Consider the following 27,657-nt stretch of genomic DNA (forward strand, 5'->3'; position numbering starts at 1 on the left):
ACATTGTATCTTATGCAGTCCTGCCGCCCAGGAGGTTCCCAGGTAGTTCAAGGGGTATTGCGGGAGACTTCTTCCCTCAGAAAAGTCGCCCTAGTTTATGGGCATCTTAAGATTTATTTTCCATGGCCAACCATTCAGAAGAAAGAAAAGGTAACCAACTTTATTGCATAATAATAAAAATAACACTGCAGACCCCGCGGTGGCAGGGTGGCACCGAGAAAGAATGGGCACCTGAGGGCTATCTCTGCGCTGACCTGCTTATAATCCACATGCCACCACGTCTGTGACCTGGACCTGTCTGCGGTAATGGCGCTCCTCATGGCTCCTGCTGCTAATGAAAAACCTTGATTACAAAATGTCCGCCCCCTTACAGCAGACAGATTTTGAGGATGCTAGAGGAGGAGGGGCCTCCTTGAAGGGGCCATTTTGTGATGGTAATTTTTCATTAGCAGAAGCCTGGAGGAGCATCGGGACCACAGACAGATAGATATTCGGGTCCCGGTTATAGACGCGGTAAGGCTGGTTTTGGCAGTTTAACGTTTCTTGGGGGGGGGAGCACTGCTGAAATTTTCGGTGGGGGGGAAGATTTTCTAATTACGCCACTTAGTACCTAATATATTTATACCACTTTATTATGTTATTTTATTAGAAGACAACTGTGGGTAGATGTTCAGTGTGTATTCAGGTAAAAATATTAATTTTTTTTTTACAAAACAATTGACTAAATGTTTCTTCTTTTATCTTTAAGGTTCATCATGAATGAAAAAATTGACTCAAATTTGTCTGTGATATGGACTTCTAAGAAAACCATCAATAGGACTAATATGGAACTAAACATAACATATATTGATTTCTATCTTCATCGACCCTCAGTGGCAGCAGTGTTTATCATCTCTTATCTTCTCATCTTTCTATTATGTATGCTTGGTAATGGAATAGTGTGCTTCATTGTTCTCAGCAGCAAACATATGAGAACTGTCACCAATCTCTTCATCTTGAACCTTGCTGTCAGCGATTTATTAGTTGGAATTTTCTGCATGCCTACAACACTACTGGATAATATAATTGCAGGTATTTCATTTATGTCTTACATTATTTTTTATGTAAATGTAAAATGTGTTGTGTTTATATAGTCATATAATTTCTAACCTAAAATGTGTGTCTCATTTTCTGTAATTTGGTCATTGTATTTTGTATTATGTATGAACCCTTTTCTAAGAGTGATGTCTATTCTTTACAGATAGGTTACACGTATTGGGTCTGATGTTGAAAGGATGCTTGTTTGCAGAGAGTAGTTTTCATTTGTTTTTGAGTGTTTAACCAAGCCTACAACACTATGAGCAAATTAGAGTTGTATATATTTAAATCATATTTCCAGGGGTTCAATATTCCAGCGGTCCAGATCCAAACAGTCAGAAGACTGACAATGGGATCATGATAGTTAGAATCCCAATGGATACCGGAGGTAAGTACTGGTGTTGGGTTTAGGGATAGGCTATGAGTGCTTAGGGTTTGGCTGAAGGGGGGAGGGATTAAAGCTAGACTGAAGGCATGGGGGAGGATAGGTTTAGGCTATAGGATTGTGGGGATGGGTTAGGGTTAGGATTAGGAGTAGGGGCAGGGTGAAATAGCGGCAGGGTAAAATACTTACTGGGATTCTGGCCAACAGAATTTTATACTCAATGTAACTGGGCTTTAATGGAGCGTTTTTACATAGGCAAAGTAAGGCATGTTAATAGCATTGCAGTCAATGCAGAGTTGAACAGAAGCATAAATATTCCTGTTTCCAGTTTCCAGTAAGAACCAATTGTATATTGTTTCACTCTGATGGTAAGCACACATATAAAGGGTAGGTGAAGTGCAAAGATTCATATATCTCTATATGGACAAATTGTCGTTGCATAGTTAAAAAAAGTAATATGCAGTATCTCACGTAGATGCCTAGACATAGGTAAGAGAACATTGCTACCAGCATTAAGGCTTTGTGATCGATCCCAGTGATACAGTATATTGTATCTGCAGGATCGACAAAAAAAAAATCTGGTACTACTCAGCTCTTCCAGGTACTGCTGCTCAGGCTCTGCTCCTAGGCGCTGCTCAGCTCTTCCAGGTACTGCTGCTCAGGCTCTTCTCCTAGGCACTGCTCAGCTCTTCCAGGTACTGTTGCTCAGGCTCTGCTTCTAGGCACTGCTCAGCTCTTCCAGGTACTGCTGTTCAGGCTCTGCTCCTAGGCACTGCTCAGCTCTTCCAGACACTGCCATTGCAAGACTGTACTCCCCTCAGGGATCAGCCTCCAAGTTTTTCCCCTAGGCACTGCTCAGATTCAACACTGCTCCTCTCCCTTGCTGCTGCAGCTCCTCTTTTTAATAGCCCCACTTGGTTTATGAGCCTTCTCTCCCACTTGGGTTTCCTGACCCTACTGGCTACAAAGCCCTTGATAACAGGCCACCCCCAAGCCACTCTGCCCTGCAACATGGGGACCCAATCCCCTGGGGATATTTTTCCAGTCTAAGGCAGTTGCTGGGCAGAGTTTTTCACAACCTTGTCCAAAGACCTAAACTCTGTCAGGCTAGCTGACAGGGTTACCTAAAGCTCAGCCTAGTCATAGCAGAAAGATATACAGGCTACTATAATGAAATGTATATATAAGAAGAAAATGGGGGTCCCTACTTCTGGCGTACTACACCCTTACATACCTTTTATACAGTGGTTCTAAAACTGTGGGTCCCAAACCCAAAGTGGATATCAACAATCTCAGCATGGGACGATGACTCCATGTTGCTGATCCTGGATACCTCATCCACAGGGGCAACAGAGGAGTCTGTGCAGTATGGAGTGGGCCATCCACAGGCCTCAGGAAGGATGGTTCTGGAAAGCAGCAGCAGGCGAGCATGAGGGGAGCACTGAGCACAAACTTTATGGTATGTGTCTGTGTGTGTGTGGGGGGGGGGGACAGGGGAATACTCATTAAATAAACACCCGCAGCCTCCCTCTTCCATCCCCCACTATCCACTGCCTCCCTGTCACATTAGTGGTCATTTGACTTGTTTTCCACAATGCTACTGTGCATGTGTGGTCTTTTGGCCACACATCTGGCGGCCATTCTGCGGTAACTTGCTGGGGTCCTGTAATTTTATTGGCTGATAAAAGAGCAGGTACTTGTTTCCTATCTGGGCGCCCAGGTTTTCTACGTACGGCACCGTACTGAAATCGGATCGCATCGCATCGTACACATACACGATATTGAACGATGCGATGCGATGCGATGCGATCCGATTTCCCATAGGAAACAATGTTAAATGGCTCAATTTAGCCAAATTATCATAGGAACAATAGTAAATGGGCCAAAAACACCCCTGAACATTGAAATGTCCCCCCAAAAGTAGTTGACGCCACCCCGCCATCAACGTGAACCCGAAGCGTGGCGAGCGCAGCGAGCCCGCGAGGGGCGGCGGTACGCGTCCTCCGACCTTTTCATGCCCTACTATCCACTAGGGCGTGGAGTGAGAATAGAATAGTGTGGCGAGCGCAGCGAGCCACCGAGCCCGAAGCGTGGCGAGCGCAGCGAGCCCCGCGAGGGGACGCGGATACCTTCACAGTTATACGCGTCCCCTCGCGGGCTTCCCAGGTGTCCATGGCGACGCGGACACCTGGGAAGCCCGCAAAGGGACGCGTTTACCTGTGAAGGTATCCGCGTCCCCTCGCGGGGCTCGCTGCGCTCGCCACGCTTCGGGCTCGGTGGCTCGCTGCGCTCGCCACACTATTCTATTCTCACTCCACGCCCTAGTGGATAGTAGGGCATGAAAAGGTCGGAGGACGCGTACCGCCGCCCCTCGCGGGCTCGCTGCGCTCGCCACGCTTCGGGTTCACGTTGATGGCGGGGTGGCGTCAACTACTTTTGGGGGGACATTTCAATGTTCAGGGGTGTTTTTGGCCCATTTACTATTGTTCCTATGATAATTTGGCTAAATTGAGCCATTTAACATTGTTTCCTATGGGAAATCGAATCGGATCGCATCGCATCGCATCGCATCGTTCAATATCGTGTATGTGTACGATGCGATGCGATCAGATTTCACTACGGAGAATAGCATGGTGCTCAATTTACTTAGTGGGCGCCCAGATAGGAAACAAGTACCAAAGAGCAAAATAGTTTGAGAACCCTTGCCTATATATATATTTCGATTTATATATACTCTCAATGTATGGTACATTAGTTGATCATTTGAACCTAATAATTGAATCCACTTTCAACTACTTCTGTTGGAATTTATTGTAAGATGATTCTACACATTTTTATGTTACTACTCTTGGAGGAGAAGAGTACAAAGCAAAATGTATAATACAGAGCTTTGAAGAATACTGCTATAAGTATACAGGGTCTGTTCGGAAAGTAATGAGACAGATTTTTTTCATGCCACACAGAAAAGGCGCATAGCATCGCTGTAGGACGGGATGGGTGGAGGGGTGTCTCAGCTACACATTCTGATTGGCCGCAGTTGCCTGCAAGATTTTCTAGTGTACAGATTAAGCTGTAAATGAAGTGTCCTTTTTTACCTCAGTTGAGGTTTGAGATAAGGGCATACCATCGAGCAACGATATGTGATAAAGTTTTAAGTCAAACTCTTGCTATGCTTCAAAAGACCTTCAATGAGGAATCCTAGTCCAAGGCGCAGGTTTACCAAGGATTTGACTCATGATCAAAAAGACAAGCGCATGGTAAATTCTCATGAACATTTGGAGCAGGTGTAAACTGAGCCTTATTTTTTTGAAAGTGATAACAGGTGACAAAACTTGGATCTTTTGAGTATGAACCTGAGACCAAAAGACAAAGCCCAGCGTGGCACACATCATTGTCGCCTTGCACCAAATTTCCACTACCTGGGTCCTCCATTATGATAATGCGCCAAGTTACACATCGCTGCATTTGACGTATTTTTTGCCCAAGCACAATGTGAAAATGCTGTCTCAGCCACCCTACAGTCCGACTGTAGAGTGGCTGACCGTTTTGTGCCCCAGGATCAAACGCGGTCTGAAAGAACATCGTTTTCAGACCATAGACAAAGTGGAAGCACTCATGCTTCCAGGTGTACAAAGCTTGGCAGACATGCTGGCAATGGTGTATTGATCATACTTTGAAGATTACTAACCCTATGCACCGGAAAATTCAATAAATTATTTGTCTCGGATTTGTGCCCTCATTCTAGTTGGGACGATATGTTGCGAATTCGCAACGGCATCCGATGTTGACGATCTACACATGCACATATGCGAATATTCTCATGCGCAGGTCCTCTCTGCGGGCACCCTCAGAGACTTGCATAGTCTTGAGACGCTCGCAGATGACAGGTATGCTAGAGCATTTGCATGCAAGCGCCCAGCATTTCGTAAGTGCACTCACAAAAATGCTGGGTGCACCCAAGAAAACACTGGGCATCCCCATGCATATTATGCCACATTAAAGTACCCTAATTCCTATTCTGAAACATAATGCCCTCCAGTTAATTAGTGTAACACATTATAATAAGGTCCAGGGGCAGAACTCAATATATTATAGGCCCAATAAAAAGATTTCATGGCCTCCTATGAAACACACATTGGTCAAAAATGTATATACACATGTATTTTTGACAGGAAAGGTGGGTCCCTTTCAGCTCTGGACCCCATAGCAGCTGCACTCCCTGCACCTATGGAATCCACGCCCTTGATCAACTCATCATCTTACCCTACAACCTGCCAATTGACTCCATTCCCTCAGCCTTTACACCTTCTCCTCCCCTACAGTACATACTGTATGTACACATCTCTAGAGTACTGTCATCCTCCACTGGCATTTCTTTCCTCTATTTAACACTTGCCAATTTCACCAATGTTAAATAAATCCTAAATTGCCCCAGCCTCTCTCTCCCGCACTATTTGAATCCATTGCTTTGCCTCCAAAGGCTTGGGTGACCACCATCTATTTCACTGTCTCTCATTAAGGAGTATATTCAATGCCTTTAGGTGAGCTATAACAGCGAGCAGTGCCGATAGCTCGCTGTCATAGCTTGCGGTCAGTATTCAACTGACCCCCTTCACTCACCAGCGAGTTCCAGCGTTGTGGAAACGGTGAGTGCGGCCTTCAAAATGGTGAGGCTTGCCTCTATATGCAGCAGGATTTCCCCAGAACATTGCATACGACGAGCGTATGGAAACGGTGAGAGGGGATTAGACAGCAAGGATGGCTTGTTTTTCATCGATCCTCGCCGAAAACAAGCCATCCTCGCCGCCCAAACCCCCTCGCCGGAGGCATTTAATACCGCCCTAAGTATGTGAACATAGAATCTTGACCAATGTCAATTCAACTATAATTGACAAACCCAACTATAATGATTTCAACAATGTCATCTTTACAGTGTTGTTTAACACCTAAAAAATATAGTATTCCTGGTTTATGTTTGCTTTATTTGTCTGTTGTAAGGGTAAACCAGCCTTGGCAAAGATAAATATTTATAATGACCTGAAACCCCAGCATGGGTCACATAGGAAAGGGCAATAGTAAAGGTTAATTATACTTTTATTAAATGGCATGCATTGTACAATGCAAACATTTTCCAATCTATACACAACTATACACTATTTACAGAACTGGGCCAACTGTGACGTTTTAGTAATGCCTGCAATAGTTCTAAAGTCTTATCCACACTTCATCAATTAATATACTGTATCTGAACAGCCAGAAGATATTAATCCCATATAGTGTGGAAGAAGAATTAATCTAAGGATCAAGGTAAATAGTCAAATCTGACTTTTCACTAAACAATCATCACTTGAAATCTTTTGGGTAGATAATTAAATATTGTAAATTCATGTAAAGTGTTTGAAACATCCTTGAGGGATAGAAATAATATCTTCAGCTTTGCTGCTACCTAGGAACCTCTATTCATAATCAAGATTTAATGAACCTTTAATTGCTTGTCTGTGGGCACAGGATCTATATACTATATTTTCATATTCCGGCATCTGTTTGTTAGTTTACTGGCAGTCAAAATGTTAATAAATTATAATTGTATTATTATTAGTGCTTCCAGTTTTGTTGTGTTTGGTTAGTCATATACTGCAGTGGTGGGTTTTACCTATGAGCTGCAGGGCTGCAGCCTCCCCAGGTAAAATCTGCCACTGTGTGAAGCTAGATACAGTCTGTGACTGGCAGAGACTTCACTGGGATTGGCAGTGGCTTCTTATCAAAAGTCTGACCTGCCAGTCACCCAAGGCAGTCCCACTGCGATGCCTCTATGGGGTGCTACAGGGGCAGTCCATAAAAACAGGTTCTGCGCATGCGCAGTACTGAGGACAAAACTGTGCATGTGCCGGGACTGTGAATATGCTTCTATGGACTGCTGCCGAAACAGCCCATAGAGGCTGGAGGCCAGAGCATTCACAGTACTGAAGAAGCTACTGCACATGCTCTGGTCATGCGACAGGTGGTCAGGACCGGTAGCAGGGACCAGCAGGCACAGGTGGTGGGGTCCAGCAGTGGCGGCAGCGGAGGGGGGAGGCAGCATTACAGCAGCCCCCTTCTCCACAGAGGTAAGAGCATCATTGATTTACAGTCACTTTACCCCAAGAGCCTTTAGACACATAGGGGAAAATGGGGAAAGGTGGGACTTCTATTGCACATGCGATGTTGCTATGGGCAACCAATCAGATACTATCAATTATCTTTTAGAAGGCGCTAAATAAGAATAAGAAGTAGATTCTGATTGGTTACCCATAGCAATATCCCATGTGAAATAGAACTCTCATCTTAGTAAATTTCCCCCACAGAAACATAGAATTTGACAGCCGATACAAACTACTTTGCCTATCTAGTCTGCCCTAAACACATGTACACACAAACACTTACACACTAGGTTTAATTTTGTGTAGAAGCCAATTAACGTAGTAGTACAGTATATGTTTGGATTGTGGGAGGAAACCGGAGTACCGAGGGAACCCATCTCAGCCTGTGACCTCTTGTGCAAAGTCTCATGGGACTTATTCAAGTCCCAGTAATGCCCTGCACACTTGTGTGCTCAGTGTGCCTCAGCTCCCGATGCTCAGCACCATTAATTATTGTCACATCGGCAGATATGTGAAGCTGCAGCACTACCCCACTCCCATGCACAAAACCTTTAGCTGAAAAACAAGTATATGCATTTTTAAAATACATGCCATCCACAAGGGGGCCCTAGCTAGAGAGGGGCCCAGGGGTACTGACCCCCTGAGCCCCCCCTTAACCCGGGCCTGCCTATACTACCCAAAATAATGCATTAACACAGTGGTTCCCAAACTGTGTGCCGTGGCTCCCTAGGGACACTTGCAGGGGTGCCTTGGGTTGGTGATATAAGACCAACTAAAATTATTTATGGTAAATTATTTATGGACAAAGCCAGTTCTGGCAGCTGCCAATCATAAAATGTGTACAAACAGAACCCTTTATAATATAACTGAACCTAAGGATCACATATAAACACAATTCACTTAATTTATAATTTTTTTTCTAAAAAAATTTGGCCTAGGTGTGCCGTGAAAAAACTCTTGTACTCTAGGATGCTGTGATTCAAAAAAAGTTTGGGAACCCCTGCTTTAACACAATTCACTCAAACTTCATATTGAGCTACAGTAGCTTCACTTGTGTCTGCTCAACAATCTTCTGATCAGAATGTAAAATGTCTCATGAGCAGCTGTGGCATCACCTGCAGAAATAGCATAAATGTGCGGTTGCAGGGCATCAAAATCATTAGCTTTAGGGTCCACCTCTGAATCAAGCTCACACTTTTGAATGCTCAATGTTCTATATAAACTATAAAGAAAAATACATTTTATGATTTTGTCTCAGTACTAAAAATTATTGACATGCACATTGATAAATGCAGTGTGGAATTGCCAAAACCCAAGCCTTTATTTCACCAGAATCTTCACACCGGGTGAGATTTTTGGCCTGCAAGTAAGCACCCGTCCTCTACCAAATAACCATGTATGTCAACTAGTTGAAAATGAAATATATGGTAAATATGTGTATAGTACAGTATGTCCACGTGGGCATGGCTGTCATAAGGAATCATGGAGCCATGTACAAGTGGTCCATGCAGACTCAAAAGGTACAGTGGATGCAAATGTGTAGTGTAGATTGCCGAGTGATCTAACAAATGAGGATTGTATTTAAGGTCATCCCTAGATTAAATTATGTTGCATTAAACATGGTTGTGCTTCCCTTCACCATCCCCTATTCTGAATAAGCAACAAATGTCCACAGTGCAACATTCAAAATATGATGATGGAAAGACGTAATGAGGGAAGAAGTGGAAAGCAAGGGTGGAGAAAGTTGCTTCATAAGAGGAAAGTGAACAATGGGGGCAGGTAGGAGAAGCAGGTTTGAGAGCAGGTGGTGTACAGTACTTCCTGGATCAGAAGCTCAGCTTCCTCAACGTTTCATCATGATGTCACTTGTACGGAGGGTGGGGCCTGCACAACAAGCAAAATTGCCCTGCTACAGTACTGCCAAATCTCTTCCTAGTACACAGTGCATACAGCAAACGTCAGTGTGTTCAAGTATTATAGTAGTAAAAAGTATTGAAATAAAAGAAAATATTGGCTCTTTTACATAATGAAAAGTACATTCATTTATTCAATAGTGTTTTTATGGTAATATTCATATGTGTTTAAATATTTTGAAACCATTTATTTCAAATAGAAAACTTAAAACAAAGGCAATATAATCAAAATGCCATTTAATAGCTTTTGGCTTACAGACTTTAAGGTTGTGTACAAATGTTATTAATCCTGTAATGTGTTTATGTGTCACCTTACATTTTCTGGTTTTAATGGATAAGTTAATTTGTTTCTCGTACTGCAGAATGTTGTTTTCATTTTTATTTTATTTTTTTCTCCACAGGTTGGCCCTTTGGAAATACAATATGTAAAATGAGTGGTATGATTCAAGGAATTTCTGTATCTGCCTCAGTTTTCACATTAGTGGCAATAGCGGTTGACAGGTTAGTGCAAATAAAAAATGGAAAGTAGTTAAAACAAAAAGTTTTTCAAATGAGATACTGGAAAACTGTGTAATACAGTAAGTTTCATGAACATAAAGTATTCATATTTTCATTTAACGTAGTATAAATATCCTATTTATCAAGCATCTTGTCCTCGCTTTCATTATATTTTTATTTTATGCATAATATATAAAAATATTTCATTTCAGTTTTAAAAATTCATTTTTAAATAACAATATGTACACTCGTGTCCAGGGCCAGCGCTACTGTGCTCGGCAACCCAATGCAAAATATAAATGAGTGCCTTTTATACACAATTCCCACAGCAGTATTGCCCCTTATACACATAATGCACATTATGGTTATGCCATTTACACATAATGCCCACAATATTAATACCGCTTATATTTATAGGGCCTGATTCTGGTTCACTTGAAAAAGCAAATTCTCCCTCTAATGGACAAAACCATGTGCACTGCAGGTGGGGCAGGTGTAACATATGCAGAGAGAGAGTTAGATTTGGGTGAGGTATGTACTTCAAACTGATATCTATATTACAGTGTAAAAATAAAGCAGCCAGTATTTACTCTGCACAGCAACAAAATAACACCCAAATCTAACTCTCTGCACATTTTACATCTGCCCCACCTGCAGTGCACATGGTTTTGTCCATTAGAGGGAGAATTTGCTTTTTTAAGTGAACCACTTATACACATAATGGCCACAATTTTAGTGCCCCTTACACATAATGCCCACAGTAGTACTGGCCTGTACACATAATACATCAGGGCCACATATGCATATAATGCCCGCAGTAGGTTCGCTTATACACATAATGCCCAAAGTAGGGCCACTTATACACATAATGCCCACAGTAGTAGTGCCCCTTAGACATAATGCCCACACAGGGCCGGTGCAAGCCCTGTCAGCGCCCCAGGCGAGCAGCCCGCCGCCCGCCCCGCCTCACACGCTCCGACCCCCCACCCCCTGCCTCCGGGCGCTGACTACCGCGCTCCAGGGGGGGAAGCAGCAGGTTGCTGCTGTTCTTAAATAGTTTCCAAAGATAGAAAAAGATGAATCAACTCAAAGAAATTAAAACTTTACATCTAAGACATGAAATGTACCCATTAACAATTTAAAGCACATAAACCATAAACATCAGATTCACATTACAGTTTCCAGATTGTAGGCTGTTGGTTGGTAAAATGAAAATACATATACCATACTTGCAAACATTGCTTCTGTCCGCTCTGTTAGAAGCCAAGAGAGGAGATGCTGATGGGTGCTGACAGGGGTGGGATGAGTTAGTCACGTCATTAAGCCCGCCCCTTGCAGGAAAATTGGCATAGTGTCAAAACTAAAAATGATTCATGTACATGGAAACAGGTAACTAGACCTCGCCCATCCCTGTGATTCATTACATTAATCTCCCCATTCTGTCCTCTTTACTAGGAAGCGACCGGGAAGTGGGAGGGGTGTCTTCTCTTCTGGTGCTCAGGGGACTACCAGAAGAATTGTCTGCCTCTCGCAGGATCTAGGAGAATAGGTTAGAATGGTATATACTGTACAACTGAAGTGCTTAAACATAAATTAAACTACAGAAGATGTACTTTTGTCTGCATTCAGATACATACTGTTCGTGCATCAGAATTAATGGCTTCTGGTGTCATAATCCTCACAGGATTAAATGTGATGTTCACAGTGGTTTGAATCAATTAGAGCAAAATGCTAAACTGCTTTTGAAAAGTGAGGATTTTAAAGTTCAGGTTTTATGGAGAAGAGATTAGACAAATGGTGTAAAATGTAGACAGTGCTGTAAAACCCTAATGGAAAATATACGTCAGTAATTAAAAAGAAAAAAAAAAAAAACACACAGCTTAAATGTTTCACAACAGAAATGTTCAGGTAAATTAGAAATATATTTAAAAGCTTAATAGATGCTTTATATAAAATAACCTTAGAACTTATACTGGCACATTTACATTTTCTAGTTCTATGTTAAAAAAGAAAAGACCAATATACAGTAAAGTGTCATTTCCTTTTTTGATAGGATTAATATAAGTAATCTGTAGTGTCCTTGTGTGGAAAGCATAAAATCCATAATAATCTGAACAGATAAAGGCAAACAAGTAGTGCGTAGATTCATGTGCAGCATCAAAGCTGATATACAGGGTTTCACATGGAAGATCATTTATCTCTGTGCTGAAAGTGATGATGATGATCCCAGAATGCAGGCGTTACCATGCCCACTGCCTACAGTATGTTAACCATGTGACTCCACAGCTGCTGTACCACCCCTAGGCAAATTACTGCTTGAATCCCATTCATAACACAAAATGGGTTACAATAACCTGTTTTTCTCAGTGTCAAAAAGGGTTTTGGTTTACAATCATTATATATACTGCGTATATATATATATATATATATATATATATATATATATATAGCCTGGTAGATATCCGGCACTCCCCGCTTACTGATGGTTCTGAGGGCCCGGGTGCCTTCCCCTGTGGCAATGCAGCCACCAATACAGCTTCCAAAATACAGGCGTCACTCCGGGGCTTGTGTATCAACAAGTGAAGTTTATTAGCTTCTATACGGTCTACGCCGTTTCGGGACTTAACCCTTCGTCAGGACCAGAAGACAATCAAACGTGCAACCACAGCTGCTGTACCAGCCCTAGGCAAATTACTGCTTGAATCCCATTCATAACACAAAATGGGTTACAATAACCTGTTTTTCTCAGTGTCAAAAAGGGTTTTGGTTTACAATCATTATATATACTGCGTATATATATATATATATATATATATATATATATATATATATATATATATTTACACACACAACACCACCAGTGTAAATATGAGGGGTGCCCCAAACTATGAAGTACAATGAATTCCTTTACCTGAGGTAAAGAAGTAAGATCCACAACAAAACTTCTCAATAGGAAGGATGTACGATTACTCATCCAATGTGGCCAGTGGCAGGTCACAAAATTATTTTCATGGACATCTTAAATGTATGAGGGAATGTTTGCTTAATAATATTTCTATATATCTGCAGCTCTGCAGGCATCTTCCCTGTCATTGTTATTACTGTTGTTTGGTATTTTAATTGAATATATAATTTATGTAAATAAAATAGTTATGCTATTCATTTGCAGGCAGGATGAACACAATCAGCTGGCTATGATATCCTAGGCATTAGTGCTGAGGGAGAATAGATATAACCCTCATGTAAAGTATAATTTGCAATTACAACGTTAACTGCAATTACATAATAATAGCAATATACATAATTGAATTTTACTTAGACCTATTAAAATGTTAAATATACACATATAAAGTAAATTAAGTTTATTCCAACCTATTACATTGGACACAAACAAGGAGCTGCTTGTGTGTATGCTGATGTTATTAAATCTAAGAAACCATACTGCATGATCAATGAAAACTAACATTGCATAATGGGTTTATATACACGCACATTGGGGTGTATTCAGTGCAGCCAGCGAGGGGGTTAGATCATACTTGCCCGGGAGGGTCCCGCAATTCAGGTCCACCTCCCCCCCTCCCGGGAAGGTGGCCAAATCTCCCGCATTATGGCACAGCCCCTTAGTCCCCCCTTCCCTGCGGTAAAAAACTCAGATTTTCACGTCATTTTGCGTAATTTTAGCCCCTCCACCATCCACGGACCCGCGAATGAATGTGGCTGTCTGTCAAGGGCCGGGGCTTGGTGATGTCAGTCTTGCTCCGCCCCAAAAACGAAGCCACGTCCCGCCCCCCTTTCACTCCTCTCCGGGTGTCTCCCGACAAGGAGTATTAAAAAGTTGGCATGTATGGTTTAAATGACACAGGGATCGCCAAAAACAAGCGATCCATTTAACCCCCGAGCCGGCCACTCACCCTATTCAGGCTGCCGGGGAAATCCTCATTGTCAGAGGACCGGGGCAATTTCCCCAAACAGCGAGGCTCGTGGCTAATACAGGGTACCCGCTGCTTTTAGCTGCGAGCGTCCCTGTTTTAGCAGCCACATACGCTGTTACACCCTCGCTCCAAAAAACCATCAAGGGGGAAATGGCGTGTGCAGGGGGGGCAGTTTAATACTGACCCTGCGAGCTGTGAGAGTGAGTAAGCATTGAATACACCCCATTGTGTTAATTGCTTGGAGGGGATTTTGGGGGCTTTATTGAAGAAAGTACCAGTAATTGTTACTGAAATCATTCATAAATCTAACTATTATTCAGTTATTGGAACATTGATACAACTTATCTATAGTCTGCTTCATTCACAGTAAATCATTGTTATTCCTACTGTACTGTATGTTCAGTATATACTGTAAAGCTCTGTACACAAGAGACGGCCCGGCTTTCTTGAGCGGTGTACAATGCTATCTGCTGAGTGGGGTTATTTTATAGGCAAAGCCCTGCGATCTAGCTCAGTGGTTCCCAACCCTGGTCCTCAAGTACCCCCAACAGTGCATGTTTTCCAGGTCACCCAGCAGGTGCACTCATTAATCAGACACATTTTAAAAGATCCACAGGTGGAGCTAATTGTCATTTGTGATTCTGTATGGAGACCTGCAAAACATGAACTGTTGGGGGTACTTGAGGACCAGGGTTGGGAACCACTGATCTAGCAGGATATCAGTGAAAGCACTGGCTTACCCTGCGGGCGATGGCAATGTTCAGAACCGTGCCACACCATTGTTGCAGGGCACGGATCGATCAGTGCTCCATTTCTAAGCGATCAAGTCAGATCACTTAGACGTGCGACTGAAGTCGCCCATGTGTATACCCCTTGACCTTGATGTACTGTACAGTGGGGTCCGGTATGATATGCCGGCAGTCGGAATCCCGGCGGTCAAAATACTGACGCAGGAATCCCGACTATGCAATGCCGACAAGGGGGTGCCGTGGAGCGCCCCCCCCCCTTGCGGGCTCGGTGCCTCGCTATGCTTGGCACACTATTTTATTCTCCCTCTATGGGTGTCGTGGACACCCATAGAGGGACAAAGTGCCGTCATTGCGGCGGTTGGGATTCCGGCATCGGTATTTCAACCGCCGGGATTTCGACCACCGGCATATTGGACGCATTCCGTACAATGTCTATATTTGATACTTCATTGTAATGTAATTCACAATAGAAGTATGTTACTGAATATATGAATATAAATATACACACATGACAGCGGGCATGAGTGAGCCCTTAAACTGTGGTTTAAGAAAATGTGACCACATTGTAAGTGCAGTTGGTGGGCTGGGTTGCAGAATTGAAGGGGAATCAACTTGGCATTGTGAGGCAGGTTGCAGCACAAATGGTCTGGGCACACCTCCCTTGTCCATACAGTGCCCTCCAATGCCATGTTGATGCCCCTCTAACCCTGCATCACCACCATGATGGGAAAGATGGTGGCCTAGCCACACACACACGCACAGAGAGAGAGAGAGAGAGAGAGAGAGAGAAATCACAGGGGCTTTGCACTCACTATATTGCATTTTAAGCTTTGTTTATTAGATTAATTTTTAAATAATCTTGTTGTGTTTCTCATGCACCCTCTTTAACTTGTTCATAATAGCTTGGATCAACTGTTTCCCTAGGTGTTTTACAACAGGTGTGTTGCTTACTGACTCACTTTCAAAGCAAAGTTGCTGTGAGCTTTAGACCAGATAGTGTAGCATGCCTGAAGTCAGAATCTGTGTACACACGTGGCGAATTCAGCATATATCGCTGGCAATATGGTCACTGAGCGACCATATTGCCAGTGATTGCAGTGTGCACCGGCGATAAATCGCCGGGTGTGCGCTCCCGGTTTCAGCCCCTAATGGTCGCTGGTCGGCGGAGCTTGCTCCGCCGACCAGCGACTTCCCCTGCCTCTTCTCCCGGCAGTGTGTCATTTTCATCAGCGACCATCTCTGGTCGCTGATGAAAACGGGACACTGAGCAATATAATTGATGAGCAATATATTGCTAGACATTATTGCTGCCTTGTCCTGGGTATTTGTTATCTCTCATTAATTTATTAATGTAACAATTAGTTATTTCCACATGTAAAAGAACATTAGTGCCCTAGAGTAAAGAAGATCTATAAAGTCACAATGGTTCTGCTGATTGAATACAACAGATTAATATACTGTATAAGTGCACACAATTACTGTATATGTTATTTAAATGTAGTAAATCTGAATATGGTTTAAGGAGTTTATAGGCATTTAAATGATATACAGGTTGAGTATCCCGTATCCAAAATGCTCGGGACCAGGAGAATTTTGGATAACGGATTATTCCGTATTTCGGAATATTTTAATATTTCAATGATGTATTTTGAAGTATCTTGCATTTATGCTGTATAAACACATAATATACACACAAATATATTTTATTACCACATAAAATACACACAAACATATTTTAATTGTTCAAAAAACAAGGTTTCAAAACGTGAAACAAAATGTGTGTACTATCTCAGCACTGAATTTGAATGCCAAGCAATCATTGTCTTGCACATATATAGTGCCAGATACATATCATGTCCCCAGTGATGCTGTTACATATGTCCCCAGTGAGTTTTTAGCAAAAAAAATAATTTTTTTCACTTTCTGGAATGTCCGTATTTCGGAATAATTCGGATAACGGATATTCGGATACGGGATACTCGACCTGTATATGGGACACACTTTTGTTAATTTTATGGGTTTTAATAAACTTCCTTGATTCTCAATATTTGTTTGGTCATTACTGATATCTTTTATTATGTAAGCAGTATATTTAGTAGAAAATAGTTTTTTTTTTCCAATATAAGGTATAGAATGCATGCATGTTCTACCAGTGCATGTTTCCTTCATGTTTTGGGATTGAGAACTTTTGTCTAACTTGGCCTCTGTTCTCTAATGATATAGGAGAAGAGCTTATGAAAGAGGTTCTTTGGAGCTCCCCTATATAATGAGATTGTACAATAGAATAGTTATGGGGTGACATTTAATAGGATGAGAGATTCAGAAAGTGAGAGATTTGGTAAGAAATCTACAGGTTTTTAAAGCGGCAATCATTTACACTGAAAAATCAAACTGGTTTTGCAGTGTAAATGATTGCCGCTTTAAAAAACTGGAGATTTCTTACCAAATCTCTCACTTTCTGAATCTCTCATCCTATTAAATTTCACCGATGGTTGTTTTATATTCCCGGCCTTTCTGCCTTCTAGCACAAAAAAACACTGGCAAGTCTATCCCTTGTATCACATTGTATATAGTCAATCTATATGACTAACTCAGAATATGAATTATAAACATCATCATCAATTATTTGGTTTAAAGTAGCCATTATTAATTAGTTTATATTAAATTATCAGTCACAGTATGAATGAATACTGTGCGTTTAATCCATTTTTAAACATCTGTTAATATTCCCATAAGAATCAATCATTAGTGTATATAATTAAAGCTCTTTGTTGCTGATTTAATGAAAACAAATCAATAACACAGAAATCAAAGATACTACAATCATATCAATTCTTGAGGACATTCTGATTTTTATAATTAGTGCAGTGGATAATTACAAACTGATTGTAAAATAATGTTTGTGTATAATTAAGTGACAGATGTACCCAGAAGACCAAAGACACAAAACAAATAATTTAGTCATTTCTGAATTAATCAAGATAAACAGTACATACAGTAATGCAAGTATTGAAAACATCTTTACAAAATAAAATATAAAATCCTATTTCACTATGTAATGTCAACAGAAACATATACACAAGGAAAAATAATAAATGTATGTAATAAACGAAGGAAAATGAAAACAATAAATCAAATATACATTAAGTAAATGTATAATCTGTTAATATATACAGTATATGACATATATAATAACGGGTACAATTATGGCCAGCTATTATCAAGCTAAGTGTAATTCTGCTATGGCAATATATAACTAATATTACAATTCAAGTTGAACAGAATCAAATAAATATATTGTTTATTTGACGGATATAATGAATAACATAATTTAGAGCAAACTATCACAATCTGTAGCTGGGGGGTCAAAAGTTTCCCATTCTTGATCTAGACCAAACAGAAATATCCTATATACTTTAGCATTATTCAAAGTACATAAATTTATCTCTGTTATGAAGGTCATAAAAGTAGACAGGTATTGCCACATTACAAATGCAAATTTAAACTACGTCATCTATTGTAACTTACCCCATTACATTTCACATAATGCTGCTCTGTATATTATTGCAGACATTGTGCCAGATTCAGCATGGATGTCAAAAGCAAATCTTTTCTCTAATGGACAAAACCAAGGGCTGCAACTAGGTGTGTGCCAGCAGTGCCTTGCCTACAGTGCATCTGTACTGTGGGTGCACCTCTGACACACACCTAGGGCTAGATGCACTAAGCTTCAAAAGTGATAAAATGAATAGTGATAGTGGTACTCACCCGTTTGTGTTCGCCATCGGCTAGCATGCATTCCGCGGATGTCCAGAGGTGGTCAACAGGTGACGATCCAGTGTGGCAGCCTCATACACTGTGCTGGGAGACCTGGGTGAACTGCGGGCCGGATAAGCATTTGCCGAGGCCGGGCCGCCATCTTGGATAAGGGCAAAGCTGTGATTGGCCAGGTTGTGGAGGTTTCCCATCCCACTGTTCAGTGGGCCTATGGCAGCAACCCTCTTGCTATAAGGAGGGCCTGCTTAGGGCCTTCTGGGACAGTGCAAAGTGTTCCTATGGTTGTTCACTTCCTGGAAGCCTCCTCACTATCATAGTGCCTAAGCTCACAGCCCTGTCTGTCCAGTTCTGCAGGACCCTTCCAATCTCCAGCATCCATTCTGTCTGACCACCTGCCTCCATCCTTCCTAGCCTCTTTGGACCCGGTAGCATTCTTCTGTCTCTGGTAAAACTTTCCATCTCCTCCCAGTGCCTCTCTCACCACCGTCTGTTTATATTTTTCAAGTAAACCTCGCAATGACTTTGCCATTAATTTTGTTATGGACTGTATCCACTTCCCTCCAGGTTATCTCAAGCAAAGACTGCTCCTTTATGTTAATCGTTATTATTATTTATTCCTCAAAGAAGTATTTTACATATTTATGTTATCCCTATATGAGTTCTTTTATTAAACCTGCACGTTTCAAACCTCCATCTTCTGGTCCTTCCTCAGTCCCTGAACCCCATATATCTCCATCAACATCACCAGTCGTGACAGTGTGCATATCAAGAGACCTTAGTGGGAGGGGAAGGCTTGGATGTGGGGGGAGGGAGGGGTAAAGGTAAGGCACTTAGAGGGGGAGTTAAGGTTAGATGGCAGGGTATGAGGGTAAGGGTTAGGCATGTCAGTATGATAGAGCGCAGGTTAGAAGGTGAGGAAGCGCATCAGTGTGATAGAGCACAGGACATGGGGTATAAAACTGAGACTACTATGTGGTGTAGTGTGAGTTGGTACTATTATATGACCACATTCCTTCCCCACAAAGCCACGTCCCTGTTCCATTTTGAAGCATATAGTGGCACCAATTCCCATTTTTGGCACAGGGCACCAAAATGTGTAGTTATGGCACTGGATAAAACCATGTGCTATGTAGGTGGGAAAAATCTAAATTGCACTGTCAAAATAAGGCAGCCAGTATTTACCCTGCACAGAAAATAAATAACACCCACAGCTACTCTCTCTGCACATGTTACATCTGCCCCACCTGCAGTGCATCATGGTTTTGCCCATAAGAGAAAGAATTTTCTTTTATGATCCATTCTGAATCAGGCCTATTGTTCTGAGAAGGGAACACTCATTCATGTTTTTTTGGGCATACTCACTTCTTCATCACTAAAGTGTTGAGGTATTTGACTTGCTCTCAAAAGTTATACAGGGGATTGTAGAATCAGAAATGGTGCTTGCTATGTTAAGCCGGCATTCTCTTTCTGTTTCCAAACACAAATGCTATCAACAGGCCAAGTTTTATTAGCAGCCAGAACTGCATTAGCTTGGTTATGGAAATCTCTCCTCTTGTGAAATAGCTCTTATGTTACCTAAATACTGGTATGGCATTAGCACCCTTAGGGCCAGATGTATCAAGCTTCAAAAGTGATAAAATGGAGAGTGATAAACAGCCAGCCAATCAGCTCCTACCTGCCATGTCACAGACTGTGTTTGAAAAATAACAGGCAGGAGCTGATTGGCTGGCTGTTTATCACTCTCCATTTTATAACTTTTTGAAGCTTGATACATCTTGCCCTTAAACATACTAGCACAACGGCTGCTTCCACCCTAGCGAGACATATTAGCACACCCGCTGCTTTACCTAGCGAGACATATTAGCACACGCGCTGCTTCACCTAGCGAGACATATTAGCACACCCTCTGCTTCACCTAGCGAGACATCTGAGGGTCCTCTAGTTTTTTTCCTTTTTCCTACCTCATCACCTGCATATTAACTCTGATCAGAAATGATGAGTAGCGTTATATATCAACCGTGTTATAAAAATCCAAAAGGGCATCTAAGGAAGTTACTGTGTCCTCAAGCAGCAGTGGACTGAGTCATTTCTGAACATGTCTGATAGAGGGACACAGGTCCCACTCCCCCTCCCCTGTTGCAGGTAGTGAGAGAGAGGACAGGGTGCCGCTGCAGCACAGCACATGCTGCTCCATGCTGTGTGCTGAGCTGGGGTGCAGTGGCATACTGTCCTCTCTCCCTGGGCGAGTGTCACACCTGCTGCCCATGCTCCTGCTAATTGATTTTTTTACAGGGACATGGCCAAGCCCCCTCACATTAGCTACACCCCTTAATTTTACTCGTACCCGGCAGCGCTGTTGGTGCCTCTGTATATATCTACTATAATGTACCCACATTCTTGGTATATTCATTACACTATTTAAGCTTCCTTTAAAAAACAGTGAACAACTAACTTCCTGAATTTGTATATATAACAGCTCATATTTTTTTTTATTAATTGCACCTCTGAAGTAGTCCAACGATACAGATAAAACGCTTACCGATTTATGGGTTCCGTCCCTTAGTGGTAATAGTAAGGATGAGCTCACACCTTTAAGGGTGGAGACCGGAGTTTTATATCTTTCTCATATTAGCAACATGGATGTACTGACACCTGTTTTAATCTTGTAAGAAATTGAATGTTCCAGTACAGATGTAGCCATGCTCCTTGCTGCAGCGATCCGTCTGATTGTTCCCGCTTGACACATCCGCATCGCAGAATTGCCATGCTGTGATATCGCCGCTTAATACATGAATATGGTGAAGGGATTGCGCCAATCACCATGGGAGTCCCAAGTGGCAATTGGCGCAGCAACAATGATCATGGCTACATTTGTACCTGTTTTCATTTTGTAATAATCTTTATATCCTGTGTGTTAACTAATAATTGGCCATTTGGTCACTGTTCTTGATTGATTTGGTGGAAGCTTCTATATCGAGACCCACTGAATATATCAGCATAGTGGGGCAGATGTATTAAGCCTCATCACCTGCATATTAACTCTGATCAGAAATGATGAGTAGCGTTATATATCAACCGTGTTATAAAAATCCAAAAGGGCATCTAAGGAAGTTACTGTGTCCTCAAGCAGCAGTGGACTGAGTCATTTCTGAACATGTCTGATAGAGGGACACAGGTCCCACTCCCCCTCCCCTGTTGCAGGTAGTGAGAGAGAGGACAGGGTGCCGCTGCAGCACAGCACATGCTGCTCCATGCTGTGTGCTGAGCTGGGGTGCAGTGGCATACTGTCCTCTCTCCCTGGGCGAGTGTCACACCTGCTGCCCATGCTCCTGCTAATTGATTTTTTTACAGGGACATGGCCAAGCCCCCTCACATTAGCTACACCCCTTAATTTTACTCGTACCCGGCAGCGCTGTTGGTGCCTCTGTATATATCTACTGTAATGTACCCACATTCTTGGTATATTCATTACACTATTTAAGCTTCCTTTAAAAAACAGTGAACAACTAACTTCCTGAATTTGTATATATAACAGCTCATATTTTTTTTTATTAATTGCACCTCTGAAGTAGTCCAACGATACAGATAAAACGCTTACCGATTTATGGGTTCCGTCCCTTAGTGGTAATAGTAAGGATGAGCTCACACCTTTAAGGGTGGAGGCCGGAGTTTTATATCTTTCTCATATTAGCAACATGGATGTACTGACACCTGTTTTAATCTTGTAAGAAATTGAATGTTCCAGTACAGATGTAGCCATGCTCCTTGCTGCAGCGATCCGTCTGATTGTTCCCGCTTGACACATCCGCATCGCAGAATTGCCATGCTGTGATATCGCCGCTTAATACATGAATATGGTGAAGGGATTGCGCCAATCACCATGGGAGTCCCAAGTGGCAATTGGCGCAGCAACAATGATCATGGCTACATTTGTACCTGTTTTCATTTTGTAATAATCTTTATATCCTGTGTGTTAACTAATAATTGGCCATTTGGTCACTGTTCTTGATTGATTTGGTGGAAGCTTCTATATCGAGACCCACTGAATATATCAGCATAGTGGGGCAGATGTATTAAGCCTCATCACCTGCATATTAACTCTGATCAGAAATGATGAGTAGCGTTATATATCAACCGTGTTATAAAAATCCAAAAGGGCATCTAAGGAAGTTACTGTGTCCTCAAGCAGCAGTGGACTGAGTCATTTCTGAACATGTCAGATAGAGGGACACAGGTCCCACTTCCCCTCCCCTGTTGCAGGTAGTGAGAGAGAGGACAGGGTGCCGCTGCAGCACAGCACATGCTGCTCCATGCTGTGTGCTGAGCTGGGGTGCAGTGGCATACTGTCCTCTCTCCCTGGGCGAGTGTCACACCTGCTGCCCATGCTCCTGCTAATTGATTTTTTTACAGGGACATGGCCAAGCCCCCTCACATTAGCTACACCCCTTAATTTTACTCGTACCCGGCAGCGCTGTTGGTGCCTCTGTATATATCTACTGTAATGTACCCACATTCTTGGTATATTCATTACACTATTTAAGCTTCCTTTAAAAAACAGTGAACAACTAACTTCCTGAATTTGTATATATAACAGCTCATATTTTTTTTTATTAATTGCACCTCTGAAGTAGTCCAACGATACAGATAAAACGCTTACCGATTTATGGGTTCCGTCCCTTAGTGGTAATAGTAAGGATGAGCTCACACCTTTAAGGGTGGAGACCGGAGTTTTATATCTTTCTCATATTAGCAACATGGATGTACTGACACCTGTTTTAATCTTGTAAGAAATTGAATGTTCCAGTACAGATGTAGCCATGCTCCTTGCTGCAGCGATCCGTCTGATTGTTCCCGCTTGACACATCCGCATCGCAGAATTGCCATGCTGTGATATCGCCGCTTAATACATGAATATGGTGAAGGGATTGCGCCAATCACCATGGGAGTCCCAAGTGGCAATTGGCGCAGCAACAATGATCATGGCTACATTTGTACCTGTTTTCATTTTGTAATAATCTTTATATCCTGTGTGTTAACTAATAATTGGCCATTTGGTCACTGTTCTTGATTGATTTGGTGGAAGCTTCTATATCGAGACCCACTGAATATATCAGCATAGTGGGGCAGATGTATTAAGCCTCATCACCTGCATATTAACTCTGATCAGAAATGATGAGTAGCGTTATATATCAACCGTGTTATAAAAATCCAAAAGGGCATCTAAGGAAGTTACTGTGTCCTCAAGCAGCAGTGGACTGAGTCATTTCTGAACATGTCTGATAGAGGGACACAGGTCCCACTCCCCCTCCCCTGTTGCAGGTAGTGAGAGAGAGGACAGGGTGCCGCTGCAGCACAGCACATGCTGCTCCATGCTGTGTGCTGAGCTGGGGTGCAGTGGCATACTGTCCTCTCTCCCTGGGCGAGTGTCACACCTGCTGCCCATGCTCCTGCTAATTGATTTTTTTACAGGGACATGGCCAAGCCCCCTCACATTAGCTACACCCCTTAATTTTACTCGTACCCGGCAGCGCTGTTGGTGCCTCTGTATATATCTACTGTAATGTACCCACATTCTTGGTATATTCATTACACTATTTAAGCTTCCTTTAAAAAACAGTGAACAACTAACTTCCTGAATTTGTATATATAACAGCTCATATTTTTTTTTATTAATTGCACCTCTGAAGTAGTCCAACGATACAGATAAAACACTTACCGATTTATGGGTTCCGTCCCTTAGTGGTAATAGTAAGGATGAGCTCACACCTTTAAGGGTGGAGACCGGAGTTTTATATCTTTCTCATATTAGCAACATGGATGTACTGACACCTGTTTTAATCTTGTAAGAAATTGAATGTTCCAGTACAGATGTAGCCATGCTCCTTGCTGCAGCGATCCGTCTGATTGTTCCCGCTTGACACATCCGCATCGCAGAATTGCCATGCTGTGATATCGCCGCTTAATACATGAATATGGTGAAGGGATTGCGCCAATCACCATGGGAGTCCCAAGTGGCAATTGGCGCAGCAACAATGATCATGGCTACATTTGTACCTGTTTTCATTTTGTAATAATCTTTATATCCTGTGTGTTAACTAATAATTGGCCATTTGGTCACTGTTCTTGATTGATTTGGTGGAAGCTTCTATATCGAGACCCACTGAATATATCAGCATAGTGGGGCAGATGTATTAAGCCTTAACAAGAGATAAATGCAAGGGTGATAAAGAGAGATAAACGTCCAGCCAATCAGCTCCTTTCTGACTTTTTTCAAACTCAGCCTGTAACATGGCGGTTAGGATGTGATTGGCTGGAGGTTTATCTCTCTTTATCAGCCTTGCATTTATCTCTTGTTAAGGCTTAATACATCTGCCGCAATATACTGTATTGCAATGGCCAAAACGGTCCTCCATATCTACTAATGTAGAAGTACCGTCATCATTTATCAGTGCATTTTCCAGAAAGCTATAAAATACTTTTTCTTGATATCTCTTATGATCTCCTGATGCTAGGTGCAATATTCATGTGTTTTGTTTTCTTTCACGCTTTATTTACTTTTATTGAACTTCTACGCTGTTTATTATCTTTTCTTGTAGCCTATATTAGCTTTAATTATATCTTTGAAGAGATAAGGAACATATTTGTATCTGTCATTTCAGATTTCGCTGCATTGTCTATCCATTCAAGCAGAAGCTGACCATATCCACAGCCGTTGTTATCATTGCAGTGATCTGGGTTCTGGCTATTGCTATCATGTGTCCATCTGCCGTTATGTCTCATGTTAAAGAAGATAAACACTTTCGAGTAGTTCTAGGCAAAAGCAATCAAACTAATCCGATATATTGGTGTCGGGAAGATTGGCCTAATCCGCAGATGAGAAAAATATACACCACAGTTCTGTTCTCTAACATCTACTTGGCTCCCCTCTCTCTAATTGTGATAATGTATGCCAGGATAGGTATTACCTTATTTAAGAGCGAACTGAATGTGGAAAGTAAGAATCACCAACAGCAAAGGCATGCCGTTTCCAGAAGGAAGCAAAAAGTTATCAAAATGCTTATTATTATCGCTTTGCTTTTTATTTTGTCTTGGCTGCCTTTGTGGACATTGATGATGCTGTCTGACTATGCCAACTTGACCGAAAACCAGTACCAAGTGATTAATATTTATATTTACCCCTTGGCACACTGGTTGGCTTTCTTTAACAGCAGCATCAACCCAATCATTTATGGTTTCTTCAACGAGAATTTCCGCCGAGGTTTCCAAGCTGCTTTTAAACTCCAGCTGTGTTCAGAGGAAATGGAGAGGAGAACCGTGTATTCTCATCGAGCACAAGGCAATGCCATTTTACCAGCTACATCCCAAGACCCCGGACGCCAGGAATCATTATTTAACAAACATAGTAGCAATGATAACGAGTCCGAGAAAAGAAAGCCACTAACAAGTGACCATGACTTAATAATGGAAGACTTGGAGAAAATGTCAAACAACAATGGCATTCAGAGAGACATGGTTTGATGAACTTAGATGAATACCTTCAGAATAAAATGCATGTGTTGCATTTGCAAAATACTATTATAAATATGTATTTATCATGACTCAATAAGACATTCACACAAACTTTCATGTTTATGCTGATCATTGATGTTTTTATATGAATCTATGTGCAGCAACCACATTGATGGCCTGTATACTGTATATAATGTCAGTTTTATGTGTGCAACACCACTTTAAAGCCAATGTAAATAAAGCAATTTTTTGTATAAAGAAACTATAAAACAACTTTAATGATGACATCACTCAGTTCCTAGTTTTCCCTGGTTTCGATTTGCATTGTATTTGAACAAAATGCTGCTGTTCATGTAGCTGATCATTTATTTTCTATTGTGCATGCTTGCAATATTCTGAAATTTCCAGCACTGAATGTGTTACTTTAAGAGTATGCTCAAAGGTGCTATTGTGTATGACAAAGCTTGGGAGGCAAAACTATATTCAGATGCAAGCATCAATGCTGAACCCGATAGTGTAACAATGGTGAAGTAAATGGAACCACTGCTGGTGCTACTGCATGCAGGGATGCAGAACATGCGAATCTTAGGGCCTGCACTATATAGTGTACTCTTACAGTATGTGTGATGGGGAGGCTGTACCTAGCATTTGCATATTATCACATCCACTCCTGACTCTGGTAGAGAAGACTCCACAGTGTCCATCTCAGAATAAGGCCATTATATGAAGTCCCACTTTATTTGTAGATAACCGATGCACTGTATTGAGCTGGCTGGATGGCAAATGCTATTTCTACAATAATATAAGCAGTATACAATACAAAATAAAAGTTAATTGCAGTTTTTAATTACATTGTGAAATATAGATTTATTGATGATAGCCAAGTCCTAATCGAATGAAAAATACTGTACATTGTCAGTAATATTGTAGTACAAAGCAACACTAAATCGATTCATAAGTTCAATGTGAAGCAATTTCACAATGGAACGAAAAGGCAGATAGTACTTTCTCTGTGATCTTGCAGAGTATAAAACATTTCTCAATCTTAGTCTAATGTGTTTTTCAAATCCTACAAATACAAGCCAAATCTACAATATAACTGGGTGTGGGCAAGGACTATTTGCTTCCTTGGCTTTCAAAGACAGATCACTGTCCATGTTGAAAGAAAACTTGTATACTGTATAATCTACTGATGTAATGCTTAACACATTGTAATCACCTGTGTTAAACTATTAAGTAGATAAGAACGGTATTTCAACACTGGTGATTGCAATCATAAATTAAGAGAGAAGACCAGGAAGAGATCAGTTTGTCCCTCCTGGAATGGTTCCTGTTGTATGGTATGGAATTTTTATATTCAATTTAAACCAATGGTATATATTGAACTAATAGTTGAATAGTGCCTGTGTACTGTTTATAGCTCCACCTTATTCAGAGACAAAAATATATATATATATATATTTTTGTCGTTGAACAAAGACAACTTAAACAACCCTAAAATACATGTCGAAAAATAAAATCTGTTATCTATTTGTCACTTGCAAGAATAGCAGCCCTGTACTACTTACACACTGGGACAGGACTTAGAAGGACACTGGGCCTAATTCTAATCCGATCGGTCCCCCCCACGTGTTCGCATGGAGGACCGATGTTGAAGCACTGCACATGCACATATTC

At 41.6% G+C, this 27,657-nt stretch overlaps 1 protein-coding gene across 1 annotated transcript in view; it reads left to right on the top strand.

The window, feature by feature from the left end:
- Positions 1 to 26,253, top strand: part of NPFFR2 (neuropeptide FF receptor 2) — a 187,006-nt gene extending 160,753 nt beyond the window's left edge. Inside the window, exons 2-4 of the mRNA XM_083174667.1 lie at positions 749 to 1,071; positions 9,917 to 10,016; positions 25,131 to 26,253. Of these exons, the coding sequence (XP_083030793.1) occupies positions 756 to 1,071; positions 9,917 to 10,016; positions 25,131 to 25,989 (1,275 nt within the window). The 5' untranslated portion in view covers positions 749 to 755 and the 3' untranslated portion in view covers positions 25,990 to 26,253. The remainder of the gene's footprint in view (positions 1 to 748; positions 1,072 to 9,916; positions 10,017 to 25,130) is intronic.
- The last annotated feature ends 1,404 nt before the right edge of the window (positions 26,254 to 27,657 follow it).

This window comes from Crinia signifera, chromosome 1, assembly GCF_055691185.1.
Source record: "Crinia signifera chromosome 1, ASM5569118v1, whole genome shotgun sequence".
Classification (NCBI taxonomy): domain Eukaryota; kingdom Metazoa; phylum Chordata; class Amphibia; order Anura; family Myobatrachidae; genus Crinia; species Crinia signifera.